Raw genomic sequence first — 16240 nt, forward strand, 5'->3', positions numbered from 1 at the left:
CTTCCCACCTTCTGGTCCTTAGCATCTCTCCTTTCAGTCTCTTTGCTCTGACCAGGATCTCGGAAATTACCATGCACCTTAAGGTCATATTGTACATTTTGACATGACAACATGGGTCGTAAGTCTAGTTCTGGATTAAAGATGTCAGAGATATGAAGTGCAATGGCGGAAAGAAGAGGTGCAGTGCACCGGACAGATGACAGCGGGGGTGACTAAATTGTTGAGTAGTGAGGTGAATATTAGTTATAATTTGTTATTCACATTTTCCATTTACTATAGTTTGGAATTTCCCAGAGGATAGTTAGAAGTATTAAATGTGCTAATAATAACGTCACACTGAATTGAATTTCCCAGGAAAATTTGCACAACTTGGAATATTTGAATTTTGTCATATTCATTTACTTCTAGAAGTTATGCTATGGCTTCCACAGAGACCTGATCACAACATAATTGAGTCTATCTGGGATTACACTGTTCTGCACATTTTCAAAAGTTGCCAGTTTCAGTTACAAAATTAGCCATTTCATAATAATTCTGACCTCCAGAATTAAAATATGACAATGAAAATTTTTAGAGGCTCTTGTTTCTAAGATATCAAAGAGTTTTCCTTTTACTGCTACATATAATTAATTCATGAAAATTTCAGAAATTTGACACATTACTTTTATTTGAAAATATACAGATGCAGAATATTTTGTTATGCCAATTTTTTAGATTTACTTAAAAGAAATTTAGCAACAATTCAAATAAATAAAACACGTACAAACACTATTGTAAATTAAAAACAGCTAATGAAACTGCACTACAAAGTTTGGTCCTTAATCATTGACAACTCTTTTTTTGCAAGAATTGGTGGATTACATTTTACGTGATATCTTTTGTGCATTGCCGCAATATCTTGATGAAAACTTGGTGAAATCTCTCACTGTGCTTGTCACTCATTGTTTCGCAGTTTTGTGGAAAAAATTCTAGATGAGATGTAAGAAATGAATCTTTAAGGACATGTTACAGCCAAGATCCTTATATGTTTCAGAAAGTTTTTCTACCAACTGTTCATAGTTATTTGCTCTTGCGTTTCCCCAAAAATTAGCACTAATGTGTATGCTACCAGTGCAGCCTTTTCTTTGTCCTGTATCAAACGGAGAAACATCTCATCCTGAAGAAGCTTATGAATTTGAGGTCCAGTAAAGATTTCTTGTTAGGGGTTGAGTTCCCGCCTCTGCACAGGAGGAATCTCGTGCCATCTCCGCTGCGGTCTCCGATTCTTCTCCTGCCGCAGTGGAGTCTGCTCAGCGGAGACGTCGGTCCCAGCGTCTCGCTCAGTTTGACTCTGTGCAAAGGGTTACTGCTGCCTTTCCAGCTTCTGCCATTGTAGCCAGTACTGGGCAGCGGCGAGCAGACGTTTTTGGGACTAAGTCCTGCTTTTCCCCTTCTAAGCATGTCCAGGGTAAGATCTCTCATTGGAGATCAAGGGTCACATGCTTAGATACTGCAGCGAATCCCTTTGGTCCTCTAGGAAGGTCCTGAACATGCTTAATTTCTGTGGCAGCCTCCCATTGGTCCTTCTGGGAAGGTCCTGTACTTGCTGCAGCTATAAAAGGTTTGCATGACCGCACGGCCATGCGCTAGTATCAATCTAAGTTATGTGCTTTGCTCCAGTGTGGTTATGTGTGATTGTATTCAGGGACCCGGCTGAAATAAGCCCCTAGAATACCGACACCTCTGGTGAGGAGATTGTGTGATTGTATTCAGGACCTGGCTGAAATAAGCCTCTAGAATACCGGCAACTCTGGTGAGGAGATTGTGTGCTTGCATGACCACTGACTGCTATCAGTTTGGCAGTTAGCTTGTGCTCCTGTGAGTCTAACAGGGCACAGTGCTTTCCTTTCATGGCTACTCTGTGAAGTAACAGAGCTAGCATATACCACCAAATAGTGCCACCATTTACTAGCAGCAGGTTCCTCCTGCACGGTGGACCCCGGGCTGCGAACGCACCAATAATAATAAACATCTATATATACTCGGTGCGTTCCGCTAGCCCTAACACTTCTTCCTTTATCTTTGCTTTACTCAGCCTTGGAAATGTATCAATGAGATCCTTGAATGATTTTCAATTTTTATCCATTGTCTTTAAAGTCCTTCATTAGGCCCAACTTGATATGCAGTAGTGGTAATAAAATCTTATGTTGGTCAACAAGTGCTGGATGCAGAACATTTTTACTTACTGGCTGAAGTGAAAGTCAGAGAGGCCAGTCTCTTTTATTATATTGACATTCTCTTGCACGACTATCCCACTCACACATAGAAGATCAGCACTTTGTGTATCCACCCTGGAGACCAAGTTAGAGGGCATCCACCTTCAAATTACCATAGAGGGACTACAAATTATGGTCATAGTTCAGGCACCAACTGGATAGTGTCTTCTTCCATGACTATACCACACACGTAAAGCAGCAGATCAAGAAGTAGGGCATCCACCTTCAAGTCACCACAGAGAGACCACAAATGTTAGTCATAGTTCATGCATTTCAACAGCTGTTACATGCTGTCCTATGTTTCTTTTATGTGGACTGCATAACCAACTGGTATTGACCATCACGCATTGCCATTATTTAGCAAAACAGTTTGTTTTGGACAAATCAATGAAGAGCCTCAATTCATCTGGATTATGACTTATATTTTGAGCTCTTCCATTAAACTGTTTATGTTGTTACTTGCCACAGTTTCATAATCCATGAAGAAGTATTGGACAAGATCTTTATCATGGTTGTGGAACAAAGAAATCCGAAAATCACCCACTAGGATCCAAACCGCAAACAACATCGTTCATTTCAAATTGTGTTATAAGATATTATAAGATGTGGTTCAGGTGAGGTTGCTAACAGAAAGTGTGGGTCATGAGATGTAAATACTTCATGACATCAAGCACCGTCTTCTTCCTCACTTGAGCTGACTGAAAATGTTTCTAGAGCTTTTGGAACTGGCAGCTCTTCTGGCAGATGAAATGTTTGGATACTGTAATTTCATCTTCTTTCTTGCAACTCCTTTCCTAATGGGGAGAACCATGCAGAAATAGCATGTAGTGTGATCGGTTAGCTCTATCAAATCATTGGGAGTGTAAAGGACATAGATTGCTTCTTCTCAAGTAACACTGAATAAGATGTGATGCAAATCTATTGCAGCATATGTGTGGAGCCTAGCACTTGTCCTGATCTTCTATTCTGCTGCCAAAATACAGGTTGCAGGCTTTCATTATCATGTTAGTCAAATTTTGCTTTTGTGACGCAAAAGCGACTTTTCCACATGTGTAGTAAAAACAATGCACTTTGTTATTGCAAAGTGTAGATGTAATTAGTATTATGCCTTCAGAGCTGAGTTGGCGTCTTTTGATTGACCACCCTAAGATGATAGAATAGTGAAAGCTCAATAACTAAAAAGACTAGATACCAGCAATGCAATAATGATGCATGAAATAATAAAGGTGCAATCTATAATATAACGCCGGGAGCGTCACTCTGTCCGAAGCTTTTATAGACTGCGCAGGCGCGACGCTCCTAGCGTTATATTATAGCCAGTGCCAGAAAAAAAAAATGGCGCCGGAAAGCGCAGACTGCCGGGAGCAGGGGGACATTTATGATCCGTGGGGACACCGTGGACATGATTGCGCCCTGATGATGCTGTGGCAGTTCATGCCACAGCAATTTGTTGCTTACGCCACCTGATTCCTTTCCGCCACCATTTTCTTGGTCCTCCTGCTGCCGGGATCGGCGCCTGCGCAGTCTGCGCTTTCCGGTGCTATTTTCTTGAAGACACACTGCAGTGTGTCTTCAAGAAAATGGCGCCGGAAAGCGCGGACTGCGCAGGCGCCGATCTCGGCAGCAGGAGGACCAAGAAAATGGCGGCGGAAAGGAATCAGGTAGCGTGTACACAGGATCCCGCCCTCATTACGCTGTGGCACTTCATGCCACAGCGATTTCTTACTGAGGCCCCCTGACTCCGGGCCATGAAGTCTCCCTTCTCCCGGAATCGGCGCATGCGCAGTGTGCGCTTTCCGGCGCCATTTTCTTGGATACCTCAGTGTGTCTTCAAGAAAATGGCGCCGGAAAGCGCGGACTGCGCAGGAGCCGATTCCCGCAGCAAGAGGACAAAGAAAATGGCGGCGGAAAGGAATCAGGTAGCGTGTGCACATAATCCCTCAGCACAGCCGCCCGCACTCAGCATCGCCATGCACAGCCGCCCGCACTCAGCACCGCCACGCATAGCCTCCCGCACTCAGCACTGCCACGCACAGCTGCCCGCACTCAGCACCGCCACGCACAGCCGCCCGCACTCAGCACCGCCACGCACAGCCGCCCGCACTCAGCACAGCCGCTCGCACTCAGCACCGCCACGCACAGCCGCCCGCACTCAGCACCGCCACGCACAGCCGCCCGCACTCAGCACCACCACGCACAGCCGCCCGCACTCAGCACCGCCGCCCGCACTCAGCACAGCCGCCCGCACTCAGCACAGACGCCCGCACTCAGCACAGATGCCCACACTCAGCACAGCCACGCACAGCCGCCCGCACTCAGCACCGCCACGCACCGCCGCCCGCACTCAGCACAGCCGCCCGCACTCAGCACAGCCGCCTGCACTCAGCACAGCCGCCCGCACTCAGCACAGCCGCCCGCACTCAGCACAGCCACGCACAGCCGCCCGCACTCAGCACAGCCACGCACAGCCGCCCGCACTCAGCACGCCTGCCCGCCCTCAGCACAGCCGCCCGCACTCAGCACAGCCACCCGCACTCAGCACAGCCACGCACAGCCACCCGCACTCAGCACAGCCACGCACAGCCGCCCACACTCAGCACAGGCGCCCGCACTCAGCACAGCCACGCACAGCCGCCTGCACTCAGCACAGCCACACACAGCTGCCCGCACTCAGCACAGCCACGCACAGCCGCCCACACTCAGCACAGCCACGCACAGCCGCCCGCACTCAGCACTGCCACGCACAGCCGCCCACACTCAGCACAGCCGCCCGAACTCAGCACAGCCACGCACAGCCGCCCCCGCACTCAGCACAGCCGCCCGCACTCAGCACAGCCGCACTCGGGCAGTAGAGCCGGAGAGAGAAAGATGAGAGCAACATATGGCAGAATGGAAACAGGAACAGGCAGAATGGGTGCAGCACATTACAACAGAATGGGGGCACAGGATGGGAGCAGCACAGGACAGAATGGGGATGCAAGATGGGTGCAGCACATGACAGAATGGGGGCACAGGATGGGTGCAGCACATGACAGAATGAGGGCGCAGGATGGGCGCAGCACATGACAGGATGGGGGCGCAGGATGGGAGCAGCACATGACAGGATGGGGCGCAGGACGGGAGCACCACATGACAGAATGGGGGCACAGGATGGGCGCAGCACATGACAGAATGATTGCGCATGATGGGAACAGCACATGACAGAATGGGGCGCACACATGACAGGATGGGGGTGCAGGATGGGAGCACATGACTGGAAGGGGCGCAGGATGGGAGCACATGACAATGGGAGCAGCACATGACAGAATGGGGGCACAGGATGGGAGCAGCACATGACAGAATGGGGGCACACATGACAGGATGGGGGTGTAGGATGGAGCAGCATATGACAGGATGGGGGTGCAGGATGGGAGCACATGACAGGATGGGGATGCAGGATACAGCAGCACATGATAGGATGGGGCGCAGGATGGGAGCACATGACAGGATAGGGACGCAGGATGGAGCAGCACTATATAGGATGGGGGCGCAGGATGGAACAGCACATGACAGGATGGGGATGCAGGATGGAGCAGCACATGACAGGATGGGGGCGCAGGATGGGAGCACATGACAGGATGGGGATGCAGGATGAGAGCACATGACAGTATGGGGATGCAGGATGGAACAGCATATGACAGGATGGGGCGCAGGATGGGAGCACATGACAGGATGGGGATGCAGGATGGAGCAGCACATGACAGGATGGGAGAGCAAGATGGGAGCAGCACATACCAGGATGGAGACCATATACCAATATAAATGCTCGCCACCCGGGCGTAGAATGGGTTCAATAGCTAGTTTTTCTATAAACCTACATGAAAGGTGTCATAGTTAATTACAACCTCCTCTCGATAAAGAAAATTAGAGCCAATAAGCCAATTCAAGTATGATATGTGTTTTAAACACCACAAAATTATTTGCTGTAAGTTCAACTGTTTTCGTCTCTATACCAATTTGGCTGTAGAACGGTGATATACCAAGAAACACAATGATTTTCACAAGTCTACATCAACAGAACATTTGTTCATTTTTCACAATGCATTGATGTGGTGATGCTGTTTTGATCACATAGGATGGTCACACCAAAATTAAGTTTGGTCAAGATTTCTTCTTTGTTCATTCACTTTTGTAAAATGATAAACATAAAGAAAAAGAAAAAATTATATATATATATATATATATATATTGTAGCATAGCGCCTACTAAATTGTAGCATAGCGCCTACTACGTGTCTTGGGGGACACTCGCTTGGCAGCAGAATCAAAGCACTCAGGCACGGTTTTCTATCAAAAACACAGTCTTTTCGGTTTATTTCACACAATGTAAACCACATCCACAGGAACTTGATAACAGTTTGAACACAGTCTGCATATATTCATCTTTACCACAGTTCGTCTCTTACCCCGGTCAGCATTATACACGGTTTTCAGACCGTTACCCGTTGGCAACCTTTACGGGTTCCTGGACACCCCTTGGCCTCTGAGGTGCCCATACACAATGTCTCTCACTCTGACCCCGGTCAGTGTCACACGGTTCCTTCCCATTACCTGTTGGTGCCGCACAGGTTTCCCGGATCCCTCTTCTCCACAGAGGTATCCATCAGATGTTTCTCACTCACACTGACTTCAGGTCAGTCCCAGGTCCTCAACACAGACCTCCCAGGTCTACGGTCTCCAGGTGCTTCCAGGATGACTCCACTTGCCGGATCCTCCAACACCAACCATCTGTGCTATGTCCAGCACGCAGGCTCTCCAGCATGGAATGGTCACTGTGTGCTTCCAGGACGTCTGTCCCCACCTGGGACCGTCCAGCACACAGGCCACTTTGCAGTGTCCTGCCAGGACACACGGAAGTGTGTCCACCCTGACGGACACTTACCCACTAACACTCACATTCCACCATGTGCTCCACACACCTCCTTTACATAGGTGTAACCACACCCAGGTACCTGTCACATGGCTAGTCAGGTGAGCGTGACATCACCACAGGTCCTTGCACACCATATACATGCCTCAATGCATATCTCAAGGAGCACACACAGTGCCCCCTATCTGCCACAGGGGTCGCTATACCACATATTCCGCCCCTCTGTTCAAACCCATAGGGTTGAACACTTATCACACACCATCTTCATCATCACACCTTTGTCAGGTCTTTTCCCCGCCCCCAGCGGTCAACATGTAAACCCTGAGCTTTAGCCGACAAGTCACAACATTTTTGTAACAAGGTCTCCCACCAATGTCATGTCCGTAAGTTGGGATCATCCACCTTCTTCCCCGGTCACGCCCAACCCAGGACCATCAACCACAAGGGCACTCTCCGCACCAACTTCCATACCCAACAATTCATTTGCCCCGGACAACAGTCCGACTGCATCACCCTTTTGGGATGCTCCGCCCCCTTTTGGGAAACCGCCATTTGGCTGAACTCCACCCTTTTTTGGAAACCACCATTTGGCAGAACTCCACCCCTTTTTTTTGGGAAAGCACCATTTGGCGGAACTCCACCCCTTTTAACAACCATCTTTTGGAAACCACCATTTGGCGGAACTCCACCCCTCTTTTTGGACTCCGCCCCTTTTAGGGACACCAGCTCCTTCCCTGGGGTACACCCAACAGTACCAGTTCACACAGTACAGAGGAAAAAAAAACATGTCTCTTTGGGTCGCACTGGCCCTTTAAAAGTCTGCACAGAGAAAAAAAAACGTTTTTTTTTTTGTTTTTTTTCACCAGCTCCTGCTGGCAATCACAAGCCACTGCTGAACCTCTTGCTGCAAGTGCAGCCGCACTCCACAATGCTCTGGATGGCTCCACTGCAGACTTCGTGGACCCGCCGATCCACAGCAAGACGCTTTTCACCTTCGTAACCCCGCCGAGTTACAGCAAGACGCTTGTCCCCTTCATGGACTCGCCGATCCACAACAAGACGCTTGTCACCTTCGTAACCCCGCCGAGTTACAGCATTACAGCACAAACACATTTTGCTCACTGATCCCAATCAGTATCACACGGTTGTCAGACCGTTCGACTCCTCTGGCTTAGCCAGCACCGCCCATGTGCTTCTTATGGAACCGTTTGCACGCTTCGAGCACCAATTGTAAAGCTGCAGTAGCATCAAAGCACTCGGGCACAGTTTTCTATCAAAAACACAGTCTTTTCAGTTTATTTCACACAATGTAAACGACATCCACAGGAACTTGGTAACAGTTTGAACACAGTCTGCATATATTCATCTTTACCACAGTTCGTCTCTTACCCCGGTCAGCATTATACATGGTTTTCAGACCGTTACCCGTTGGCAACCTTTACGGGTTCCTGGACACCCCTTGGCCTTCGAGGTGTCAGTGTCACACGGTTCCTTCCCGTTACCTGTTGGTGCCACACAGGTTTCCTGGATCCCTCTTCTCCACAGAGGTATCCATCAGACGTTTCTCACTCACACTGACTTCAGGTCAGTCCCAGGTCCTCAACAAAGACCTCCCAGGTCTACGGTCTCCAGGTGCTTCCAGGACGACTCCACTCGCCGGAGCCTCCAACACCAACCGTCCGTGCTATGTCCAGCACGCAGGCTCTCCAGCATGGAATGGTCACTGTGTGCTTCCAGGACGTCTGTCCCCACCTGGGACCGTCCAGCACGCAGGCCACTTTGCAGTGTCCTGCCAGGACACACGGAAGTGTGTCCACCCTGACGGACACTTACCCACTAACACTCACATTCCACCATGTGCTCCACACACCTCCTTTACATAGGTGTAACCACACCCATGTACCTGTCACATGGCTAGTCAGGTGAGCGTGACATCACCACAGGTCCTTGCACACCATATACATGCCTCAATGCATATCTCAAGGAGCACACACAGCGCCCCCTATCTGCCACAGGGGTCGCTATACCACAATATATACAGCTCTAGCAAAAATTAAGAGACCACTGTAAAATGTATTTTTGAGTAAAATGTTCTTTTATTCTATAAACTTCTGACAACATGTCTCCGAATTTCCAAGCAATAAAAGTTGCATTTTTTTTCTGAAAAGGAGAAATGGTAAAAAAAATTAAAATGAGTGCTTTCAGACCTCAAATAATGCAAAGAAAACTAGTTCATAATCATTTAGAAACAACAATACTAATGTTTTAACTCAGGAAGGGTTCAGAAATCAATATTTTGTGGAATAACCATGATTTTTAATCACATCTTTCATGCATTTTACCATGCTTTCCACCAGTCATTCACACTGCTTCTTGTGCAAAAATGTATGCAGTTATTCTTTGTTTGATGGCTTGTGACTATCCATCATCCTCTTGACTACATTCCAGAGGTTTTCAATGGGGTTCAGGTCTGGAGATTGGACTCTCCATGACAGAGTTTTGAAGTGGTGGTCTCTTAATTTTTGCTAGAGCTGTAAATATAAATATATACACTACCGTTCAAAAGTTTAGGGTCACTTAGAAATGTCCTTATTTTTTAAAGAAAAGCACAGTTTTTTCCAATGAAAACAGTGTGTACTACTTCCTTCAGAGAAGAGCACAAACAGGCTCTAACCAGAGTAGAAAGAGAAGTGGAAGGCCCCGCTGCACAACTTAGCAACAAGACAAGTACATTAGAGTCTGTAGTTTGAGAAATCGTCGCGTGACAGGTCCTCAACTGGCAGCTTCATTAAATAGTACACACAAAACGCAAGTGTCAACGTCTACAGTGAAGATACAACTACGGGATGCTGGCCTTCAGGGCCGAGTGGCAAAGAAAAAGCCATATCTTAGACTGACTAATAAAAGGAAAAGATTAATATGGGCAAAAGAACACAGACATTGGACAGAGGAAGATTGGAAAAAAGTGTTATGGACAGACGAATCCAAGTTTGAGGTGTTTGGATCTCACCTTTTGGATGGAATTATTGCCTGTGCAGGTGATGCAATTATCACCTGTGCAATACTAAGGAAATCCTGAAAACATGACCTGTTGGTGGCCGGAGTTGGGGAACACTGGCCTAGAAAACGGTGTATCTTTATCAAGGTTCACACAAGAAACACCTCATGATTGGTAAAACCAGTGAGCTGTCTCAAGACAACCATATTGTTTTAAAACATCCTGATGGCATTGGTTACAGAAACATTTAGAAAACTACTGAAGGTTCCACTGAGCACTTTTGTAGCCATAATCTGGAAGTGAAAAGAACATAATTTCGCCATATACTGGCCGTGACCAGGTGCTCCCCACAAGATTTCAGATTTCAAGTGCGTTTAAAGATCGCTCAACACTATTTAGACGAGCCTGTGAAATACTGGGAGAATACAGTACAGTATGGTCAGAAGAGACCAAAGTTGAACTCTTAGTTGCCATAATACGCACTATGCTTTGAGGCAAAAAAACCTGCATATGACCCCAAAAACACCATGCCAACAGTGAAGTTTGGAGGTGGGAACATCATGATGTGGGGCTGTTTTTCAGTATATTGGCAAACTTCATATGATTGAAGGAATGATGATGGGATAAGTCTATCAAGTTAGTCTTCATAAAAATCTGCTGCCATTTACCTGAATGCTGAAGATGAAATAAGGATGGACATGTCCGCAAGAGAATGATCCCAAGCACACAGCCAAGGAAAATCTAAATTGGTTTCAGAGTAAAAAACCAAAGCTGCTAGAATGGTCTAGCCAATCACCTTACCTGAATTCAATTTATGGAAGAAACTGAAGCTTAGAGTTCACAGAAGGAACACACGGAACATTCAGTAATTGAAGTGTGTGTGTGTGGCAGAATGGGCCAATATGTAGTCCTGCTAGAGTGCAGTTGCTGGGATTTTTTGGTATCAATTTTCTTAGCCTTTTTATAATCCTATCCTGTTTTGTCTTCAATAACAAATGTCAAATCACAAGTCTGTTGTTAGTTTTTTTTCTTTACAGTCCTATGTTTCTATAAGTAAGTCTGTGGGTACATAGGCCTCCATTATCACAACTCTTTGCTGAACGGAATATGGCTTTTGGACACATTCATGCACAACACTACTGCCTCCCCAAAGAGTACCATTCCATTACCAGTAAAGGATATCATGGGGCATATACTTTTTAAAAAAAAATTTAAACTGCTCTTATAATATTGAGATTGATGTCTTATTGATTGCTATGGCCAGCAAAGACAGTTTTAACTGTAAGACAAATTTGATGATTTTTTTATGGGCATTATTCTGTAAAAACCATACAAATGAAATGAGGTTGTGTTTTTTTGTGGCCAAACCTATTTACGATATATATAGTATATATACTAAAGCTATGCTTCAAGAGCATATTGTGTTTTCTCTATCTATAACCACTATATAGTTATTGAATAAAAAACCAAGTAATATATTGTAAGTGGAATTTACAACAAACACTTCCTTGCATTTACTTTTAGTATTCATTTCTTCATGTGCATTGTAAGAGATAGTTAACTGATTACGAGATGAAAGCATTATCTTCTAATTCTGAAAACCTTGCTTTTAATGGTGCATGATTTATAAGCAGAGAAAAAGTGATTAAGTCTTATCTATAATTTGCAGACGGACTGTCAAAAGAACAAGAGGAAGAAGTGCTTAAGGCAGCAAGGCAAGGTACAGTGACAATATTGGCTTTGTCTTTTTAATAAAAAAATAATTCAAATAATTTATTCCCATCCAGCAAGACAGCATAAAGCCTGTCCTCTAATTCTTCATATTGATTTTCCTGCATTGTCAGTGCTTCATATAATGTTTTCTATACTGCTGCTGAACAATTAACACATCCAAGATCTGCTTAATCCCATCATATTCTATCAAGTGTTCGTTAAATACGATGTATTGATTTTCTACACATATTTTGTTAAACTAGAGATGACCGAATGTTTTGAAATTCAAATTCACCAGCTCAGCTGAATTTTTCCAGAAAGTTTGAATCTTGTGAATCATTTAGCATCGAACCAAAAGTACTCTAAAGCTTTAATTGCTCTGAAAATACATGTATGGTTCTTACATCTATTAAATCAGTATTCCTCAACTCTAGTCCTGAAGGCGTACTAACAGATCATGTTTTCAGGATTTCCTTAGTATTTCACAGGTGATGGAATTATCCATCAATATGCACACATGCAATACTAAGGAAACCCTAAACACATAATCTGTTGGTAGGACTTCAGGACTAGATGTGGGAAACTCTGTACTAGACAGTATGCAAGCATAAATGCAGAGGGACATGAGGCTCACCTGTCCAAGTGTCTCAGATCAGGAACCCTTATAAATGCAATAAAAAAAGAATAATTTAAACCAGCACAAAGTTCTTAGAATCTAAAAATTATCTTAATTTGAAAAAACCTTAAATGATTATTAAAGCACCACTCAAGTACTTTTTTATGGCAGTGTTGGAATGGTGCGCCTAATCTAAGGTCAATGCACCTACTCTTATTTTTACCCATAGCCATATTTTCTTTCTATCACCACCGCTCCCATCAGTCTCCAGCAGTTTTTCACCTGCCGGATAGCTCCAGTGTTTGCTGGAGGTTACTTTTCTATGCAAGTCTAAAAGAGCCTCGTTCTGGCTTCCATAAAATTGCATTGAGAGCAGTGACTATTACTTCTGACTTACGGCCAGTAGGAAGTTGCGATGTCAAGTTGGTGCCACAGGACCAGACTGGTGTCAATAGAACATGAAGACATTGGAAGGTAAGTATAAGACTACAGTCAGGGAATTTATCTTGGAAGAACCACTCAAGCTCTGAAAAAAAATGCTTGAGTGGCGCTTTCATTATGACCTAGAGTACAATGAGACAAGGGGGAAATAAATACCACACAGACAAAATGTCCTCCCCCCTAGACCGGAAAGGCAATTAGACATAATATCTTGCAGGAAAAAAATAATAAAATATTAATTTGTACAAAAAAAAATCTAAAGAAAAATTATTAGCAACAAGGAAAATACCCAACACTGCTAAATAGTATAATAGTGAAGAGTAAAATGTGTAATCTGCAGTGCGTTTTACCTGCGGATTTAGCAAAAACGGTGCCGAAAAATCCGCAGACGAATCAACACCATGTGCACATAGCCTAATCCTTTGCAAAGGGACTATTATGGAAATTCACTTCACTGAATTTTCATTACATTTTCACCAAAATTAGAAGGATAGTGAAATAAATAGTAATTATGATGCAAGCAAAAATATTAGCATTTTGTGCTCAGTACTGTGCAGACACCCACAGGGGAAATGTATCCCAGTGAATGCTCAAAAAAATATTCTTTTAGCTCTTATAACACATTTTGAACCTCTTCATAGGTCTCAGCAACTGATAGCCAACCATCATCACCTGTCAATGGCAGCTTTCAAGTTAACATAAGCTCTAGCTTCTTTTGTTGCACAATATAATCAGTTGCATCACTGCCGTACATTACTCATACTGATGCTCCAATATATGCAGCACTGATTTTCATCATGCAGCACTGTCACAAATAAGATAGGACTGCATTATTACTCTATTGCTGCAAATCCTTTTGCCAACTAATAACGGTTGATTTGCCAAACCACTTTTCTGGCCATCAGCACCACCTTGTTCAAGTGGGTATATTACTTTTAAAAGTGTTGCACAATCATATTGATGACGTGCACTATGCAAGGAACATGTGTTACTTTGCGAAAACCATAACAGACACAATGTTTTAGTATTGTCACTTACTAAGTTGCCAGTTGTAGTTGACAAGGAGCCATGCAATGTGACATTTAACACAACCTGCATTCACACTTTGTAAGATAGCTAAATAGCTATATTTTTTTTTACTTCTTTTCTATTTTTTAACATATTTTCCCCCTTCCACAAAAGGGTCCACCAAGGAATGCTAGGTACATGGCACAACAAAAAAACAAGAGGTGTCGATAAGAAATGAGCAGAAATTAGCAACTTTTTTTGCAAATAAATCAAATCTCAAATCATTCGAAATAGCATGGAACAACAAATATCATTAAATTCAGCTCAAACCTAGTCCTCAGAGGATTCGATCCACTCATCACTAATATCTCTATGTCAAATTTGACTAACAAAATGGGTTTGCAAAAAATCTGTAGTTTGTGACATATATGTCATGGTCTACTGAGTTTCCGGGATTAGGTGGTTTTAGGGTTAACCTGGATGGAGTTTTCCTTCAGCTCCTAGTTCTCTGGAGCTTAGGCCATGCTCCCAGCAGTCACGTGCTTCAGGTCCTGATTGTCTGAAGCACACATCTTCACCGCTGCTGCCCCGATCCACAGGTATCTTTGGGCACAGTTTGTTTTACTCAGGACACACACACTGGCTCAGTGAGCAAGTGCAGTGCGGTGTTCCTGGCAATACACCTATAGTTAAGTCTGCATTTTTTTACATCTCTTTTGTATTTTTCACAATTCACCCCCATCAGAAAAAGATCCAACTAAAAAATAGTCCCTAAACACCGAAAAAACAGCTGCAACAAAACAAAACAAAAATGACAACTGGCTGCAGTATTAATGCTCAAAAAAATAAAGGGAACACTTAAGCAACAGAATATAACTCCAAGTAAATCAAACTTTTGTGAAATCAAACTGTCCACTTAGGAAGCAACACTGTTTGACAATCAATTTCACATGCTGTTGTGCAAATGGAATAGACAACAGATGGAAATTATTGGCAATTATCAAGACACACTCAATAAAGGAGTGGTTCTGCAGGTGGGGACCACAGACCACATCTCTGTACCAATGCTATCTTGCTGATGTTTTGGTCACTTTTGAATGTTGGTTATAATTTCACACTTGTGCTAGCATGAGAAGGACTCTACAACCCACACAAGTGGCTCAGGTGGTGCAGCTCATCCAGAGTGGTATATCAATGCGAGCTGTTGCAAGAAGGTTTGCTGTGTCTGTCAGCGTAGTGTCCAAAGGCTGGAGGCATTAGCAGAAGACAGGCCAGTACACCAAGAGATGTGGAGGGGGCCGTAGGAGGGCAACAACCCAGCAGCAGGACCACTACCTCAGCCTTTGTGCAAGGAGGAACAGGAGGAGCACTGCCAGAGCCCTGCAAAATGACCTCCAGCAGGCCACAAATGTGCATGTGTCTGCACAAACGGTTAGAAACCAACTCCATGGGGATGGTCTGAGTGCCCGACATCCACAGATGGGGGTTGTGCTCACAGCCCAACACCATGCAGGACGCTTGGCCACAGAACACCAGGATTGGCAAATTCACCACTGGCACCCTGGGCTCTTCACAGATGAAAGCAGGTTCAGCACATGTGACAGACGTGATGCTGTGGAGAGCGATCTGCCTGCAACATCCTTCAGCATGACCGGTTTGGCAGTGGGTCAGTAATGGTGTGGGGTGGCATTTCTTTGGAGGGCCGCACAGCACTCCATGTGCTTGCCAGAGGTAGCCTGACTGCCATTAGGTACCAAGATAAGATCCTCAGACCCCTTGTGAGACCACATGCTGGTGCGGTTGGCCCTGGGTTCCTCCTACTGCAGGAAAATGTCAGACCTCATGTGGCTGGATTGTGTCAGCAGTTCCTGCCAGATGAAGGCATTGAAGCTATGGACTGGCCCGCCCATTCCCCTGACCTGAAACCGATTGAACACATCTGGGACATCATGTCTCGCACCATCCACCAACGTCACATTGCACCACAGACTGTCCTGGAGTTGGCGGATGCTTTAGTCCAGGTCTGGGAGGAGATCCCTTAGGAGACCATCCACCGCCTCATCAGGAGCATGCCCAGGCATTTTAGGGAGGTCATACAGGCACGTGGAGGCCATACACACTGCGGAGCATCATTTTCTTGTCTTGAGGCATTTCCATTGAAGTTGGATCAGCCTGTAACTTCATTTTCCACTTTGATTTTGAGCATCATTCCAACTCCGGACCTCCATGGGATATCAGTTGTGATTTATGTTGACCATTTTTAGGTTTTATTGTTCTCAACACATTCCACTATGTAGCGAA

General features: G+C 45.0%; 1 protein-coding gene across 1 annotated transcript in view; it reads left to right on the forward strand.

Moving 5' to 3' along the window:
* Positions 1–16240, forward strand: part of LOC143807646 (uncharacterized) — a 1106746-nt gene that overhangs the window by 602054 nt on the left and 488452 nt on the right. The window contains exon 41 of the mRNA XM_077289447.1: positions 11831–11881. Within this exon, the coding sequence (XP_077145562.1) occupies positions 11831–11881 (51 nt within the window). The remainder of the gene's footprint in view (positions 1–11830; positions 11882–16240) is intronic.

The sequence above is a fragment of the Ranitomeya variabilis genome, chromosome 2 (assembly GCF_051348905.1).
Source record: "Ranitomeya variabilis isolate aRanVar5 chromosome 2, aRanVar5.hap1, whole genome shotgun sequence".
NCBI lineage: Eukaryota > Metazoa > Chordata > Amphibia > Anura > Dendrobatidae > Ranitomeya > Ranitomeya variabilis.